The following is an 18,388-nucleotide window of genomic DNA, read 5'->3' as shown; positions in this document are numbered from 1 at the left end:
TCTTAAGTCTATCCTTAGGCAATCAAGTTAATCCCAAGGCTCGGGGTACCGGAAACGTCCCCGAGGGCAAAATAGTAAAATTCCCCAATATTCCCACCTAGACTTCCTAACCTCGAACATATCTCCAATTATTTATTTTCATAACCCGGTAACCTAAATAACCACCCGATACCCGAAATACTCCTTAACTTGTCCAAAGTCAAATATTAAACCCCGTTGTGACTTTCCCGCTATCTAGCTCCCTAAGATCGCCTCAAGTCGCCTGCTGCAGATTTACCCACATAATAATGTGGTTCTCACAAGTATAACATTTAACCACATTTATATACATATAATCATACAAGCATGCTTATCATGTAATCATGCATTAAATCAATAAATTTCACACATAAACCAATTATGCCCTCCCGGCACACTAATCAAGGCCCTTAAGCCATATTAGTGATTTTGGGTCGTTACAGTGATACCCAGGGATGAAAGCATTGGGTACTCCTAAATGGAAGACAACAGTTCTCGAAGAGATGAAAGCACTTGAGCATAATGGAACTTGGAGATTAGTAGAGTTACCACCAGATGAGAAAGTAATAGGGTGCAAGTGGGTATTCACGGTCAAATATAATGCAAATAGATCTAATGAGAGGTACAAAGCACGATTAGTTGCCAAGGGTTTTACTCAAACCTACGGAATCGACTACACTGAAACCTTTGCTCTAGTTGCCAAACTCAATACCATCATATTATTGCTCTCACTTGTAGTCAACTTGAATTGGGAATTGCATCAACTTGATGTAAAAAATGCATTCTTAAATGGTGAGCTAGAAGTAACCAATCGGTTCCTGAAAGAAATCAAGGGACTCAGATACATACAAGGTCAGACTGATCATACTCTCTTCATCAAACACTCAGTTTAAGGGAAAATGTCAGTACTAATTGTGTATGTTGATGATATCATTGTCACTAACGACCATACAAAAAAGATGATTAATTAAAGAAATGTTGGCAAAGGAGTTTGAAGTCAAGGATGTCGATGCACTCAGGTATTTTTTGGGAATGGAATTTGCTAGAAGCAAAAAAGGGATTTATGTATCCCAAAGAAAATACACTCTTGATTATTTAAATGAGATAGGAATGCTAGGCATTAAACCTAGTAAAACTTCAATCAAGCTCGGAGACAAGAGGAAAATGTTTGAAGGAAGTCCAGTTGACAAAGGGAGGTACCAGCAACTAGTAGGGAAGCTTATCTACCTCTCACGCACCAAACCTGATATTGCCTTTGCAGTAAATCTGGTCAGTCAATATATGCATGATCCATGTCAAGGGCATCTTAATGCAGTATATAGAATTCTGAGGTATCTAAAGCAAACACCAGGAAAAAGTCTTTTCTTTAGAAAGACGACCAAGAGGAAGGTTGAAGTATTCAAAGATGCAGACTGAGCTGGGTCAATTGCTCATAGAAAGTCTACATTTGGGTATTGTACAATTGTATGGGGTAATGTGGTAACATGAAGAAGTAAAAAAGCAAACAGTGATTGCAAGAAGCAGCGCAGAAGCAGAGTATAGAGCCATGGCCCACAGAGTGTGCGAAGCAATATGGATCAAAGGTCTGTTAGGGGAATTAAAGATTGAATATGAAGCCCCAATTCACCTTTACCGTGATAATCAGTCTACCATCAGTATTGCACATAACCCTATCATGAAAGAACTAAATATGTGGAAGTGGATAGTCACTTTATTAAAGATTCATGGAGGAATAGTTAGCATTAGATATGTTCATACAAATCAACAATTGGCTGACATTCTCACAAAGAGGTTATCTGAGTGAGTATTTGATTTCCTAGTAAACAAGCTTGGACTCATAAATATCTATAGTCCAGCTTAAGGAGGAGTGTTGAGAGCAAGGAAATCAAGAAAATCAAATCCCATTGATTTGGGTTACATGTTATTAGCTAGTTTTCCATTCTATAGGAATTCTATTTATTGTATATATTCTGTATTAAAGAGGGATCGATACAAAAACCCTCTATATATTCATAGCTTTTGAATGTAAATTCTACACAGAAATAAGAAATATACTTTCTTCTTACAAATTCTATAGTTTTTTTACTGAACTAGAACTGTTGTTTTCTTTTTAATGAACAAAAAAATTCTTAGGAGACATCGTTTGGAAACTCCCCCAACACATCATTTCAACGTAAGGCTCTGCAGTATATTCTATTATAATCTAACTATCGGTCACCCTTATAGTAAAAAACAAGGATTATATTGGCTATAAGAACATAAATGTGCTTGAAGATGAGAGAGCCCATTTGCTTACTTTCTCACCAAGCTAATCAAGGTAAGGAATTTTTATGTATGCTTTTCAATTATTTTTTCTTATATTTTAAGTAGCTAGCTATGATGTCAATTTTCCATTCACTCAAACATCATTATATAAAACTATTTTCCAACAGATTTGCCGTCATTAGAGACATGTTTGGAGGAGACAGCAGAATTGGTAAAATCCCAGCTGTGGTTTCAGATGATGAATCCAAAAAGGAGAAAGAGTGTCCAATTTCTTTAGCTGCATTTGAGATCTTAAGAAACTATAGTAGTGGAGTAAAGAAGATGAAGATGGGAGAGAGAGTTATGGAGGAGGAACCAAGTTATGATGCAAGAAGCAATGAAGGGAAGAGATTGTCAACAGATGACATTTTGAGGATTGCTGGAACAAGATTCATTCGGTCTTTTAATTCTCAGCAGGCTGCTGATCATGTTCCTTCTATGATGCCCAGCCACCCTTTTGAATGTTCATTTTATGGCCTTTCCACCGAAGAGACTAAAGATGTTGAGCTTGTTGAGTTGATTCTTTCTTGTGCTGAGAAAGTAGAATATCAACAGTTCGAACGAGGGAGAAAATTGCTCAGCCATTGTGAGCTGTTATGTTCTGAAACAGGGAATCCAGTTCAAAGAGTGGTTTACTATTTCTGTCAAGCTCTCAGAGAAAGGATTGACAAAGAAACTGGACGATACATAGTGTTGAGTTTGCAGACAATCCAGCAGACAGTTCAGCAGTTTGATCTGGATAAGGCGTTGATGACTCTAAATGCCACTCTCCAAAAAATTCAGCAGGAGATTCCATTCTGTCAGCTGTCTATCTTTGCTGGTATTTAAGCAATTATTGAAAATGTCAGGGAAGCGAAGAAGATTCACATAATCGATTTTGGAATAAGGAGTGGTTCACCCTGGACTGTTCTAATGCAAGCTCTTGCTTCTTCTAGTCATGAATCTCCACTTGAGCTTCTCAAGATCACTGCTATTGGAACTACTTCAAAACATGCCATTGAGGAAACAGGTGAGAGGTTGTTGAGTTTTTCCAAGACCATGAATATACCTTTCTCTTTTAACATAGCGATGGTATCAGATATGTCACAACTCAAACAAGACCATTTTGAGCTAGATTCTGATGAAACAATAGCTGTCTACTCTTCACATGTACTTAAGAACTTTCTTTCGGAACCTGATAAACTGGAATCTTTAATGAAAGTGATAATGAAATTAAATCCATGTGTGATGGTTGTTACGGAAATTGAAGCAAACCATAACTCCCCAATTTTTGTGAATCGATTCATTGAAGCCCTTTTCTTCTATGGAACAATATTTGATTGCCTTAAATTTTTCATGGAGAGGAATGAGCTGAATAGAATGGTGATTGAAGAAACTTATTGTTGTCAGGCAATCAGAAACATTGTGGCTGCAGAGGGAGGGGAGAGAAAGATAAGAAATGTGAAGATTGATGTGTGGAGAGCTTTCTTTGCCAGGTTTGGAATGGAAGAGCTTGAATTGAGTTCATCATCTATATACCAAGCTAATCTTATTGTTGACAGATTCCCAAGTGGGACTTCCTGTACTCTTGACATGAATGGAAAATGCCTCATGATGGGTTGGAAGGGTACACCAGTTCAATCTCTTTCTGTTTGGAGATTGCATTGATGTAACTATATGAACTAGTTCAATAAGTTAAAGAGCATTCAAAGTTGATATATATATATATAATCCATGTTCAATGTGAAATGATCATAGTTACCAATAGATATAATATCTGGATTGTCTGATTTTTTCAAGTTACAATATCCGTTTGATCATAATAATCAGTAAACCAGTTTGTAAAATCCTTTAAAAGAGTAAAAAAATTATATGATGTGCTTGGTTTATATCTTTTTGTTTAATTAATTTTCACATAATAATAATTATTGTTAGAAATAATATAGTAGAGAAGAACGAAATATATATATATATATTAATATATTTAATTGAAGAACATAAATGTGAAAATAAAATACAAAGAATAAATCAAAACCGAGGCACGCGAAACACGCTTGCACCACTGTGTCTACTCAGGCGAACTCGAAACAAACCTTCCCTCTATCACTAGAAAATACTACAAAGATTGAAGAGAGAAAGAGACCAAGACTTTTGTGTGTCATATTCTGTATCGATGTGACTTAGAATGTGAGGAGAAGCCTCTTTTTATAGGCTTCATGGAGAGTTGAAAATATGTGTGAATCAAGTATTTTAGTGCCCAAATATCTCACAATTAATCACACAATATTATGATAATCTTAGCTTTAACCAAAGTGATTTGCTAAAAATCAATCAAAATTAACCACTCACTATTCTGATAATTCCATCTTTGATCAAAATGATTTGTTGAATCTTTACCATTTTAGGCATCAATTTCTCATTCACTCAATTTTTCCAACAATTATCACCTAAAAGATGAGAGAGTTAAAGACAGACAAACTACACAAATAAACCATTACAAGACAAAAAGCTTACTCATACTTGTGAATGAATGAGATAAAAATCAAATACAATATTATTCTCTATACATCTCTTAATGCTACACATTTGAATTTTTCAATAGTAGTAGTTTATTTTAATATATATATATATTTATAAATATATCATATTAGTATATTATCTATCACATTGTCCTTGTTACTTATTGAACAAGATCTTTTGTCTTCTATCATGGAACAAAACATTCTTTGAAGATATCATTTGAAAAGTTCAACAAATCATTTCAACTTCAGGCTCTGCATTATATGATATTCTAGTCTGAACTATTGGTCACCCTTATAATAAGAACTATGCTTATATTGTTTATATCAACATGCCAATATCAAAGTTGTTGCACTTAAGGAAATATTTTCAAGAATTTGTTTTAAATATATAAATATAAACATCTAACTTTGTACATCTTCTTGTAATTGGATGTATATTTTAATATACATATATAAATTAGCTATTTTCTGGATGGAGAAAGCTATTATATCTTTAACAAAATCAAGTTCTGGCTTTAAGATAAATTTAGTTTCTCTACTGATTAAAAGTGTTGAGAGAGTATGGACGAAGTCAACGATAATAAGTACCAATTTCATTTTTTTGGAGGAGAAACTTGGGAGGACTCAAGAGATATTGAAAATTACCTTTCTTCTTCTGATTTTGGATGTGTCCAAGATGATCATTTTTTATCTGAAGGATTTCTTTTCTCCAAGAACCAACTTATGGAACTGCCGGAAGAACAAATTTCTGACTATGAGTTACTTAATGATACTCGAGAAACTGTAGATTCGCCATCACTTGAGATATGTTTGGAGGAGATTGCAAGGTTTAATGAAATCCCAGCTTTAGTTTCAAATGTTGAAACCAAGGAGGAAGAGTGTCCAAATTCTTTAGCTTCTTTTGAGATCCTAAGGAACTATAGCAGTGGATTAAAGAAGATGAATGGAGAAAGAGTTATGGAGGAACCAAGTTATGATGCACCAAGCAGTGAAGAGAAGAAATTGTCAACTGATGACATCTTGAGGATTGCTGGAACAAGATTCATTCAGTGTTTTAATTCTCAGCAGACTGCTGATCATGTTCCTTCTATGATGTTCGGCCACCCTTTTGAGTTTTCTTTTTATGGCCTTTCCATTGAAGAGACTAGAGATGTTGAACTTGTTGAGTTGCTCCTTTCTTGTGCTGAGAGAGTAGAATGTCAGCAGTTCGAACGGGGAAGCAAACTACTCAACCAGTGTGAGCTGTTATCTTCTGTTGAAGGAAATCCAATTCAAAGAGTGGTTTACTATTTCTGTCAAGCTCTCAGAGAAAGGATTGACAAAGAAACCGGACGACACATCGTATTGAGTTTGCAGACAGTTGACCAGTTTGATCCAGATAAGGCGATGATGACTCTAAACACCACACACCATGCGATGCACGAGGAGATTCCATTCTCTCAGCTGTGTATTTTTTCAGGAATTCAAGCCATTATTGAGAATGTCATGGAAGCAAAGAAGATTCACATAATCGATCTTGGAATAAGGAGTGGTTCACAGTGGATTGTTCTAATGCAAGCTCTTGCTTCTTCCAGTCATGAATCTCCACTTGAGCTTCTCAAGATCACTGCTATTGGAACTACTTTTAAACATGCCATTGAGGAAACAGGTGAGAGGTTGTTGAGGTTTGCCAAGTCCATTAACATACCTTTGTCTTTCGAGATAGTGATGGTATCAGATATGTCTCATCTCAAAGAAGACCATTTCGAGCTAGATTCTGATGAAAAAGTAGCTGTCTACTCTTCATATTTACTTAGGAGCTTTCTTTCAGAGCCAGATCAACTGGAGTCTTTAATGAAGGTAGTAAGGAACTTAAATCCATGTGTGATGGTTGTTACTGAAGTTGAAGCAAACCACAACTCGCCAGCTTTTGTGAACCGTTTCATTGAAGCTCTTTTCTTTTATGGCGCCTATTTTGATTGCTTTGAGACTTTCATGAAAAGAGATGATGAAAATAGGATGGTGTGTGAGTCATTATACTTTGGAACAGGAATTAAAAACATGGTGGCATCTGAGGGAAAGCAAAGGAAGATCAGACATGTGACAATTGATGTTTGGAAAGCGTTTTTAACCCGGTATGGATTCAAAGATGTAGAACTAAGCTCTTCATCCTTATACCAAGCCAAGCTCATACTCAAAAAGTTTTCTTGTGAGCATTCTTGCACACTTGATGTGAAAGGAAAATGCTTAATTGTTGGATGGAAGGGTACATCAATTCTATCTCTTTCTGTTTGGAAACTCAACTAATCTTTAACAGGAGGGGTTGATAATGCAGTTTCAATCTTGTTAACATTATCAGCATTACATTTTTTTTTGCTTTAAATTATGCTTAGAAATCTACTTGTACGATCTTAAAATTTTTCATGTTTTTCAACTAGGAATGCATAATTGATGATAACTTGTTTCTGTTATGTTTCAAAAAATCTTTATATATAATTTGCTGTCGATATGTTAGTCTAGTGATAATATTGAGCTGAAAATTACTATTGAAAAACTACAAAGTGATAAAATATTCATAACAGTGCACATGACTATAACATATGGTAACAAGGAAATACATCCTCTTGAGTATTGAAACAGCACAAGAAAAAAAAAAGCACTCTGAGCTGCCTAATACTGGCTCAATTATTATGCTTTATATATAAGGTTTGGCATTAGGCCTTCTTAAACTAGCCAATGAATTAGGATTACTTCTCATCAATGGCAAGTTCTTCAATCATGTTTCCATGGTTTAGAGTATTGAAACCATGGATCTCAGAGCATTTGCTAGGCAATATGCTAGAGAAAAGCCCTTGATTCAGTGGGATTATAGGCATCGATTTTTTACGAGCAACAATAATCGAGTTGATAACATCATCTGTTGGATGAAAAACTGAGAGAACTTCAAATTCTTGAAGATCACAAGGATCAATGACAGGATAAAGAAACACTCTAGCTCCATGTGCACTCCTTAGCAGGAGAATAGCTCCTGGTGCCATGTTCTTAGCCAAGTGATCAATAACTCTAGTTTTATCCTCCTTGTTCATTCCCACTAGAGCTGCCAAGAAAACTACTTGATATTCCTTTAACACATCTGAGACATTCATAATATCTGAAGTGTGGAAGAACATTCTTTTGGACAAGTCAGAATCTGGTGAGACCAAGTCACAGGCTTGGGAATTTGCCATTGGATCAATGTCATAGTTATGAAATGCTGTAGTTTTCAAGTGAGATGAAGCTAAGACAATAGAGGTGAGAGGAAGGGGACCAGAGCCCACAAAGGCCACTTTATTAGGGACTTGAGTACAGTTTTGGCTTAGCATGGTGAACTCTAATTGGCTGAGTTTAAGGTAATTGGAATAGTAAGGGAAAAGACTAATATGGTCAAGTGGATTCTCATAAGATCCTATAAGAGTAGAATAATGACTCTCTAGAAGACCCTCAGCTTTCCCACAAAGGGTAATTAGTTTGGACCTCATTTCCTTGGCCCTATTGGACAATTTGGCAATATCAATGGGACAAGGGGGAATACATGCTTGAACAAGTTGAGTGAAGAGGAAATTCACTTGCTTTGATGGGTTGAGACTATCTAATTTTGAAATATTTTCATAGATTTCACTCACTTTTCCCACTAAAGACTCGTGTTCATATTCCATGACTAATGTATACTCAAAGAACACCTCTACACTTCACTTCTATATGAAGAACCCCATGTTGGCAAATTTATACTTGCTCTAAACACTATGCATAAATGACCCTTTGACCTTGAAAACAAGTAAGTTAAGAACACAGCCAATTAGATTATCTGAATAGGACAAGAAAAGGGTTGATTTTTGGTTCAAGTTGCAGTTATTTTAGCTATAAAAATGAAAGGTAATAGCAAAGTTATGAGTGGTGACAAAGCAAGGCAAACAATTATGATGTTCTTAGTCAGTAGGCACTTGAGTCAAATCATCTAGCTAGCAAAACAAAATGAAACCAAATATAATGAAACATAAAGCACTGAAAAGAGTCTTGGTGTGAGGCTATAATGTCGACATTTTATGAACTCATAATATCAATTAGCACCCTTATAACTTTTACTCAAATTTGTAGTGCGTTATTGCTCTATTCATGCACATTTTTATTTTTTCATTATTATAATCTTAATTGCAGCAAACTCAGACCCCAAATTTTATATGCACTATGATAATGGTTCTGTTGTGCTGTTTTCTACTGATCAAACTCTTCTTTCTCTTCTTCAATTGCTTTTACAAGTTTTTTTGTATATGTGCACATTTTGTGTGCACATATCATTACTCTTGTCATGTAATTAGTTGACACGTTTTGAGGATTAAGGCATATAAATAAAGCATAATGGAATAACAAGTGCTGATATATATAAATATATATATATATCTTTTTTATATAAAAAGTATGTAGATAAAGGAAATTCTTGTTTTTAACAGTTTTTTATTTTTTAATGTTAACTTTAACAGAATATTTGTATATTTAACATAATAATCTTATATATAACGGTAGTTTGTAACATCATTTAAACTTAAATAAAATAAAATAAATAATTTAAAAAAATAGGATATTTTTGAGATATTTTACAACAATAATTATTTAAAAATAATAAATAATTAAACAAATTAAAATAAGATATTTTTTAGATATTTTACAATGATAGTTATTTAGAAATAATAAATAATTAAACAAATTAAAGTATGATATTTTTGAGATATTTTACCATGATAATTATTTAAAAATAATAAAATCATACATTTTATAACTTAAATAAAATTTAATTAAACTTAAACTCACTTATTAGAATAATATCATATTAAACATATAATATAATCTACTGTCAATTAGCAACAAATTATTTTTTTTAAAAAAAAAACTAGCAAGAAACTTAAATTTAAAATCCACTTATAATATTTAATATTACATTAAACATATAATATATAATCTCTTGTTGTCACTTCCAAATTCAAAAACTAAGACAAACATAAACTTAAACAAAAATAAATAAATTATTTAATTAAAATAGAATATTTATTTGAAATTTATATGACATTAATATAAATTTAATAAAAATAATTAATAAGTTTTATAAATAAAACTAAGGAAACGTACATTATATGTTAGTTATATCTAGTATATATATATATATAAACATGTTTTGAGGATCCTTTTGATGGTGTAGTGACAAGTGGTCATAAATTTTGCTGCCCATTCTTCAAAATTGAGGTTTAAAGCTCTAATGCGTGCTCTTTAGCTACCTATTATTTATATTAGTGTCCTTAGCAATAAGGCTCAACAATTTGAAAAGCCAAAAGTATTAAAAGAAATTTATAGCCATGGGATTTTTGTTTTCTTCACCATTGAGATAAAAGTTAAAAAGATTGATGTTTGGTGGGTTAAATTAGAGAATTGCTAAGGAGCACCATTGGTGCCCAACACCACAAGGAGGTGGTGTACCAATATTGGTACAATCCAATATCGGGTCCTACACATTTTAATTTTATAAAAATTATGGGATATTGCTAACTAATCATAGAGTGTCATCTCATGTGGTGTTGGACACCTTAAAGTGCCAAATAACAACACTCGTTAAATTATGTCGAATAATGCTTATGGGAACGGTATTGGGCATCACAACTTAATACAAATGTAGAAGGCACATATGATAATTTAATACTATAATGTGTGTACTTGTATAATACATGTATATATATATAAGATCATGGGTGTCTTGTAATAAGAGTGTTGATATTTGACACCTTAAGGTGGCTAACACCACATGAGGTGACACTCTATGATTGGTTAGCGATACCCCATAATACTTATTTCTCTCTTAAATTCTCTCTCTCTCGCTCTCATTTCTCCTTCTCTATCCACGACCATTAAGAAGAAAAAAGACCCACGACAACTGTGAACCCTCACCATTGAAGGATCTTTTTAATGATTAAAATTCCAATCTAAAACTTAAAGACGTGAAAACATTCACTTAAGATATTAATTTATAGTTTTCGAACACATTTATGCATGATTTATGGTTTCGTTCGCCTTTTTTTTCAAAATAAAAAAAATATATCAAATTTCAAACAAAAGGATGGTTTGTGACCATTAAAATAGCATCATTTTGACAGGACCCTCGAAATGGTATCATTTTTTGTCTCTGAAATCAAGTTTTGATGGGACCATCGCAAACCATCACTTTAACATTGTTTTCGGTCTCTAAAATCAAGTTTTGATGGGTTCATCGCAGACTATTATTTTAAAAATTATTTTTGGCTTCTAAAATCAAGTTTTGTTGGGACCATTGTAAACCATCATTTTGCATTGCCTTTTGCCTCTAAAATCAAGTTTTGACAGGACCATCGTTTTAGGCTTCTAAAATCACTTTTTGTTGGGACTATCGCTTTATCATTATTATTTTGCCTTTAAAATCAAATTTTGTTGGGGCTATTGTTTTAGCATCGTTTTTTGCCTTTAAAATTGTATTTTAATAAGACCATTGCAAACTATCATTTTTAATCGAAAAATTATCGATTTAAGATTTCCAAACTTAAATGCGAACAAAACTAATAAATCATGCATAAATGTGTTTGGAACTTATAGATTAGTGCCTTAAGTGAATATTTTCATTAGTTTACGTTTTGGATTTGAATTTTAATCATTAACAACAGGAAAAAAAAAGAATTGAATGATATGGTAGATGGTGAGTGAAGGTGACATTGATGGTAGTTGTCGTTGGTGTTGGTGTTGGTGTTGGTTTTCCTCTATCACTGTGGGAGGTGTTGTTATGCCACCGTGGTAAAGAAAGACTAAAAACCAAGAAAGAGACGAGTAAAATTATAGGAGAGGCACTTTTTTTTTTTTTGCAAGAATGAAATTTATTCATTGAAAAAAAATCATAATGTCATACAGCCTATAAATCTAAAGGAAAATTTTCTAGCTAAACAAGTTCATCATCCACCCAAAGAGTATGCATTGTCAATCCATAAACAACATTAATGGTTGTACGACAACCATGAATCAGGGACATTCTTGGAAAATTGGACAACAAACTTGCTATATTCTCTAACAAAACCCTAAGTGGTTGAAAAATGATGATCACTTAGAAGAGCAGTCACAACTGCCAAATAATCTGTCTCGCATGTACAAAGAAAGACCAAGAGAAAAACTTCAATCCAGTGCTAGTATAACTGTAAATGTAGCACCCACATTATTTTGATATAATATAGTCAATAATCACATGATTTCATTGCATTACATTACATATAATTTGAGCATATGCATATTCTTATAAGTGTTTCCATGTATAAGTATAAAAGTTGTGTATATGATGTCTATATGTATGTTCAATATTATTAACCTTGTGGAATTTTAGTTGTCTTTTATGGGTTTTGATGTGCTCAAGAAATAAGAAAGGATAAAAAATATGGACAAGGCATGAAATAAAGTGATAAAAGTAAGATATAGAAGGCAAAAGATGTTACGCGTTGAAAAATAGTACAATGCCGATTACCAGTATTTCGGTGTAAAATTGAGTATTAGTGAATTTACCAAATATAATTGAGGTATCATTAAGGTATCATTGATGAAGTAAAAATATTTTTATAACCATTAGATCAAGTCTTGATGGGAGGTATGCATAATTAGTGGTGTTGACACAAAGTCAAAACGAGCTTAGCATAAGTGCGCTACGCTCAATCGAGTAAGCATAACTATTGGGTATGAACTCATATGGACCTAGGGTTTGGTGTGAGTGTTTCACACATAAGGAGAATAGGCCTAGCAGATGATTAAGTCGAAATTATTGAAGTGATAAGGTTTTCATAAGTCAAAAAGTGAAATGATAAGGTGAAAGGTGTCAAATTTTGATACATTAAGGCCAAATCATTGAAAATAAGGGATTGTCATCAACCTTATCACTTTCCACGACCAAGACTCTGAAACACAGAGAGAAAAGAAAACCAAAAACATTTCTTGGCTGACTTGAAGAGATTCTAAGGAGATCCAAGTTAAATCAAAGCCAAAGAAGTGGATTATGCTTAGTTTTGGCCTTTTTATGGTAAGTTCTTGTACTTGGAAGTTAAACCACGTTTTTTAATTTTGCTGAGAGCTTATCTATGGTGTTTTATTTTTTTTAAGATATTTCTTGGTGGTTTCCAAGTGGTTTGAGGCTTATAAAAGCTAGAAGAGATTGTTTTCGCTGAAAAGTTGCTCGGTAAGTGAAATTTTGTGTTTAATGAGGTTTTTGTGGTTCTTGGAGTACAAACTGATTTTTGGTTTTTTGATTGAGTTTATAAGAGGGTAGATATGTTTATAAATGTTTGAATAGATGTGCAGACTCATTTAATTTGGGTGATGATCTTGGAAATTAGAATTTTATCAAAATCTGTATATGATAACTTTGTGATGAATTATGTTGGTATTTGGGATATGTGGTTATGGCAGGTTATTTGATGTTGATTACTGATTGATTTTGATATTTGGGGATAGCTAAAATTAAGGGAAAGCTCTGTCAAAATTTCTCCAAGTGTCTAAGATAAATCTAACACTCGATCTAAGTGGCTTAAGGCATTTTAGGCATGATTTGGATATGAAATTTGATATGATGTTTTAAGGATATTTTTAAATGATAGTTCAATGCCTTACTGCCATCATTATGATGTGAAATTCATGCCATTTTCAGGATAAGCGCATCAACACCTAAGACACCACTTGTTACACAGTGAAATATATTTTGGACATAAGGTAAGTAAAGTACTAAACTGCAACACAAGAATTACATGTTATGTGAAAGTATGCATTATATGAATATTTTGTGAGTAAGTGGTATTAACATACATTGACACTTCACGTAACGCCCTGGTTACTCCAAGACAGTTACTGTGAACTTTGAACCATGCTTAACTCGCTAATCGAGTTCTTTGGTTATAAACATGCATCTAGGTGTTATTAATAGGTTAAGGTGAAAAACCAATCAAAAGGAAATGATATATTTTATTTAAAACATAAAACTGTTCATGGGTCCATAAAAACGTTTACAAGCTATTTACAATCCAAAATGGTCATTACAGTATAAAATTTACAACCCGCCGACCTAAGCGGCAAAAAAATAGGGTAAACCTCCTAGTTCCTCCGAGAAACTCCTTGGTCGTGGTGGTCAAGCGGCCGCATATGTACACATCACCACCCAAGCTCTCCACTCAAGGCTGGGTGAGCTTTTCTTTCCCTTTACTTGCACCACATAGCACCCATAAGCCAAAGCCCAGCAAGAAAACTCAATACTGCATGTATATAATATCAAATGATGATCATGATAATCATCCAGAGCTTATAGCCCCAAACAAATGAGTGGCTGATATTGTAAGTCACTAATGTGGGTTCCGCACCCTTTACAAATGAGTGACCAAGTCACTAGCTTAAACCGGATGAGTGATTGATGAACGAGTCACTAATGTAAACCAATTGAGTGACCATGGAATCACTAGCGTGGGTTCCGTACCCTTAGCCATGTGACGATGGAGTCACCTGAGCCTTCTGGCTCTGGCTCTGAGTGACTAGTCATGGAACTAGGCAAGCGCTTTTAGTTTTCATCGAACTTGAGGTCGGTCCGGCATTAATACTCATGATGAGTCATTCAATGCAGATGTCGATTAGATCTAATCTTTTCAGCTCTGCGTTCATGACGCTTATGTCGCTCCTGACTCATAGGTCAATAACATACGACCAGTGCTCAGTACTACTGTCGAACTTGACTAGTAAGTCACAGCTTTCTGACACCATTGCCGATTCTGACTAATAAGTTAGTGCCATCCACAAGTAAGCAAGATTCTCTAAGCATTTGATATGCAATCAATGTCCACATTTAAACACTCAACATGCCTCAATAATAACCATGCATGTCACATATGGGGTGCAATTTTCTTACCTCTGGTTCGAGCGAGAAATAGTAAAAGAACGACCCTTGAGAACGATCGACCTTTTGATTCCTTAGCGGTTACCTAGTCATAACAAATTATAACTTCCATGAATGAAAATCAACAATAAAAAGGTCTTGACCTAAACCTCACTCCCGGGACCCCGAATTATGCCCAAACGGTGAGTAGATTCGATCCCAAGGCTTAGGAATTGAAACCCCGAGCCAAAAACCCTTAAAAATGCCCAAAACATAAATCTGAAGAAGCAGGGTAGCGCTGTAGCGCTACCCCCCCTAGCGCCCCAGCGCCCAAGACAGATTGAAACCCTCCTGAGTAGTGCTGTAGCACCCACTTATGGGCGTTGTAGCGCTACACTCAGCCAGAATTGCCCTGAAACTTTCCCCCTTCGACTCCACCATTTCCTACCTGAACCAAAAGCTTCCAAACCTCATTTTAAGTCCCAAATGAACTCAAAAACCATCTACACATGTCCTAAGCATCACAACCCAAGTAACCCTAGCCAAAAACTCCCATCAATTCCCTTTAACCAATCTAGAAAATCAAGCTGAAAACTAAACCAGGGCAAAGCTAGAGTTTTAATGGCTAGAAACTTACCTCAAGCTCAGTTTAGGATCCTCTTCAATGGTGGAACACAATCCTAAGCCCTCAAGATCCACTTTCCTAGCTTGAATCCTCAAGAAAAGTTAAAAAAATCCAAAGGAAAAAGGAGAAGAAAAGATGTACGGGAGAGAAATTTCGATACTTTGTTTTGGCTAACCTTCCACAGCCTTCAATGGCTTAAATATATCATATAGTGAACAGACCTTTTTGCCCCTAGGTCAAATAAAGTTTTCTAAAGGCTCCCAAGGGTAAAACCGTTATTTCCCGCCTATTTCGTTAATCATAACTAACACCCTCAAATTCCTGCTATTCTCAATATTCTCAAATACCAATAATTCATATCCAATTACCCTTTACTTCCCAGCAATGCTCTAATCACCAAATTACCCCGAGACTCACCCCGAACCCCAAACTTAATCTCGTTATGACCAAACAACTAATTTTCACTCAAAGATCGTCTCATGCCGAATGGCTCGAAAAAATCCACATTATAATGTGGCCTCATCAATAGCTTACCAACATGCATGAAAATACACAATTACACCCTCAACGGGCCAAATTACCAAAATGCCCCTATGATGAAATGTGGACCCACATGCATGCATTTAACATCATATTATAATATAATTCACATAAACATGCACATAATCATTTAATGGCATAATAAATCAATTATGGCCCTCCCGGCCTACTAATCCAACCATTAAACCGCATTAGGGATTTTGGGGCATTACACTTCATCATAAATTTGTATGCATGGCATAATAGTGATATGGTGAATTATTGTATGATATAAGACCGTGCATGATATTATGATGATTAATTATGTGATGCCTTAGCAAGTTTTATGCAACATAAAAGGAAGTTGTAATAAGAAGTTTAAGTTCAGTACCATTGTTTTGAAAAGGAAAATGAGAGTTTAAGTAAGTATAAACAGAAGCTTATAGTAAGGCTCATAGTGGCAACCCAATAATTTGGGCTAGGTTTTAGTGAACCAATTATATTGTTTGCCATGTTCTCGTTTTTATTTCTCCTCCATATGAGTTATTGTTATATGTATTGACATCATAGTGTGTGGCCGCCTTAACTCTTGAGCCCGACAGGGCAACGATGGAATAAGGATTTTAATGCGCCCTACTGTAGTGATGGCTAGCCGAAGGAGAACCCATGGGATTTTATATTATATGTGTAACAAGCCCTATAGGCATTGGCCTAATCAAACAGTGTGCACAATATTAAGGGGCCCAAAATTTAAAAAGAAGTTGTTTATGCCCATTGACATTGAGTAATCATTAGCATTGCATGCATTAATTTGCTTACTAAGCTTCTTGTGTTGCAAGTAGAGAAAGAAATGAGTGAATGACAAAGGAGAACTGAAGCATGGTCCTGACCCTGATTTGTACATATGAACATATCGACCTTTTGTGGGTTATTTCAATTTATCAGTGTGTATGTTTGTAATAAAGTGTGTATGTTTGTAATAAAGTGTGAAGTTATGTTTTGAAAACTATTGATGCAGTTTTTCGCCAACAGTGAATTAAAAAAATAACAAGGTTGAATTAGTACTTGATGATAAACCGAAATAAGAAAATAACTCTCAAGAACACCGATATTTTTACGTGGTTCAGTGGTTAAAATCCACCTAATCCACGAGTCTATATTATTACTGCTTTTCTCTCTCTATTTTGACAGAGTTTCGGTATTACAGAATCATTCTCTTTTTTTCCTGTCCAATATTCTCAGTATTTATAGAGAAATTCCTTGGACAAGTTTGGGTAACCGCGTGAGTCAATCACGGAGTTACATATTTATTACATTTAATATGAAATATTCCCATTTATACTAGGATATGATCTGATTATGAAATAAATAGTCTCCTAATATTTGGGACATTAAATATCACAGGCTGGCCATAAACGATCGTATACAGTATCCGGGTCTTCGGGGATCCGCAGACACGCCATATCTCTAAATTACCACGAGCTGGATATACCATTGAGCTCGTACTGTGGAGGTCGTGCCTTATAAATATTATAAGCTTGCCCTTATCAATTTATACATCCCTAGCTCGAACAACCATCATGAAAACCGTGTTGTCTACGTGGAGAATACATGGACTCCCTGGCTATTTCTTCCATGCATTTATTTGCCAGCTGTACACGATCTGAGTGAAAGACTCGTGCTGAAATCAGGATACACATTTTCCCCCCAAGTCCCTGCTCGTGGTTTAAGATGTCACCTTCTGACCTACACAGTAAGGACTTTTAGACTTCTATTGCAATAAATCATGCATGCCCACTACAGAGTACTGGACATGTGGAACACTACAATTGGCCCTTGTTCGGGTTTCGAGGAGTGCAATAATTGTCTTGTCAACTTTTTGCCGCCGTTTTTCCCTTTGAAACATAGCCCTTGGATCTTGTGCTAACCAAATCGGATGGCTCAAATTGATCTATGTCGTTTACATATAAATAGGATAGACAATTTCCACAGTTCATCACCTTTTATTCGAATTCTTTCTTCATCTTCTCTCTTCTGCGTTTTCAAACCCTTTTTCTTTCTCAGAGAAAAAACCCAAAAACCATCTATTGCAAAAACTCTCTGAAACCCATTTACTCAATTACTCAGGAGTCTTCCAGGAACTCTCCCTTGCGAAATCTACTTCTTCTATCGACAAACACATTGTAAGTCTTATTGTTTCAAAGAAACTTTTTCTTTACTGATTTTTGTGTTTTATTTACCATGCTCACCCATGATTCACCATAGTCAATATTAGGTTGTTTTCTCAATGTTTTTGGCATATAGGCTCCAACTTAGGTTTACTGAGAAGGTCTTAGAATATCTCTTAAAACTATGATATTCATAGAATTGAGTAATTTCTAGGTAAGTTTAGGCAACTTATGGCGATTTTTAGGAAATACCCATTCGGGGTATAGAAGATGAAAGGTTAGGGTTCGAAACCAGATTACTTAGGGAACACGCTTCTTGGGTGGTTTTGCTCTAAAC

At 34.8% G+C, this 18,388-nt stretch overlaps 2 protein-coding genes and 1 pseudogene across 2 annotated transcripts; 2 read left to right on the top strand and 1 right to left on the bottom strand.

The window, feature by feature from the left end:
• Positions 1–993: 993 nt before the first annotated feature.
• LOC133815566 (DELLA protein RGL1-like) lies at positions 994–3,969 on the top strand (annotated as a pseudogene).
• Positions 3,970–5,384: 1,415 nt separating this feature from the next.
• LOC133815565 (DELLA protein RGL1-like) lies at positions 5,385–7,109 on the top strand. Its single transcript, XM_062248386.1, has one exon. The coding sequence runs from the start codon at positions 5,385–5,387 to the stop codon at positions 7,107–7,109; it is 1,725 nt and encodes a 574-aa protein (XP_062104370.1).
• Positions 7,110–7,394: 285 nt separating this feature from the next.
• On the bottom strand, positions 7,395–8,503 carry LOC133816732 (nicotianamine synthase-like). The gene has a single exon (XM_062249068.1). The coding sequence runs from the start codon at positions 8,495–8,497 to the stop codon at positions 7,550–7,552; it is 948 nt and encodes a 315-aa protein (XP_062105052.1). The 5' UTR covers positions 8,498–8,503; the 3' UTR covers positions 7,395–7,549.
• Positions 8,504–18,388: the final 9,885 nt, after the last annotated feature.

The sequence above is a fragment of the Humulus lupulus genome, chromosome 2, assembly GCF_963169125.1.
Source record: "Humulus lupulus chromosome 2, drHumLupu1.1, whole genome shotgun sequence".
NCBI classification, from domain to species: Eukaryota; Viridiplantae; Streptophyta; class Magnoliopsida; order Rosales; family Cannabaceae; genus Humulus; species Humulus lupulus.
Note: the sequence above shows the minus strand (reverse complement) of the source record. Positions and strands in the feature narration are given on the sequence as shown.

Excerpts from the sequence above, each read along its gene's own strand:
- LOC133815565 (XM_062248386.1), top strand. The coding sequence starts at position 5,385 with ATGGACGAAGTCAACGATAATAAGTACCAATTTCATTTTTTTGGAGGA.
- LOC133816732 (XM_062249068.1), bottom strand. The coding sequence starts at position 8,497 with ATGGAATATGAACACGAGTCTTTAGTGGGAAAAGTGAGTGAAATCTAT.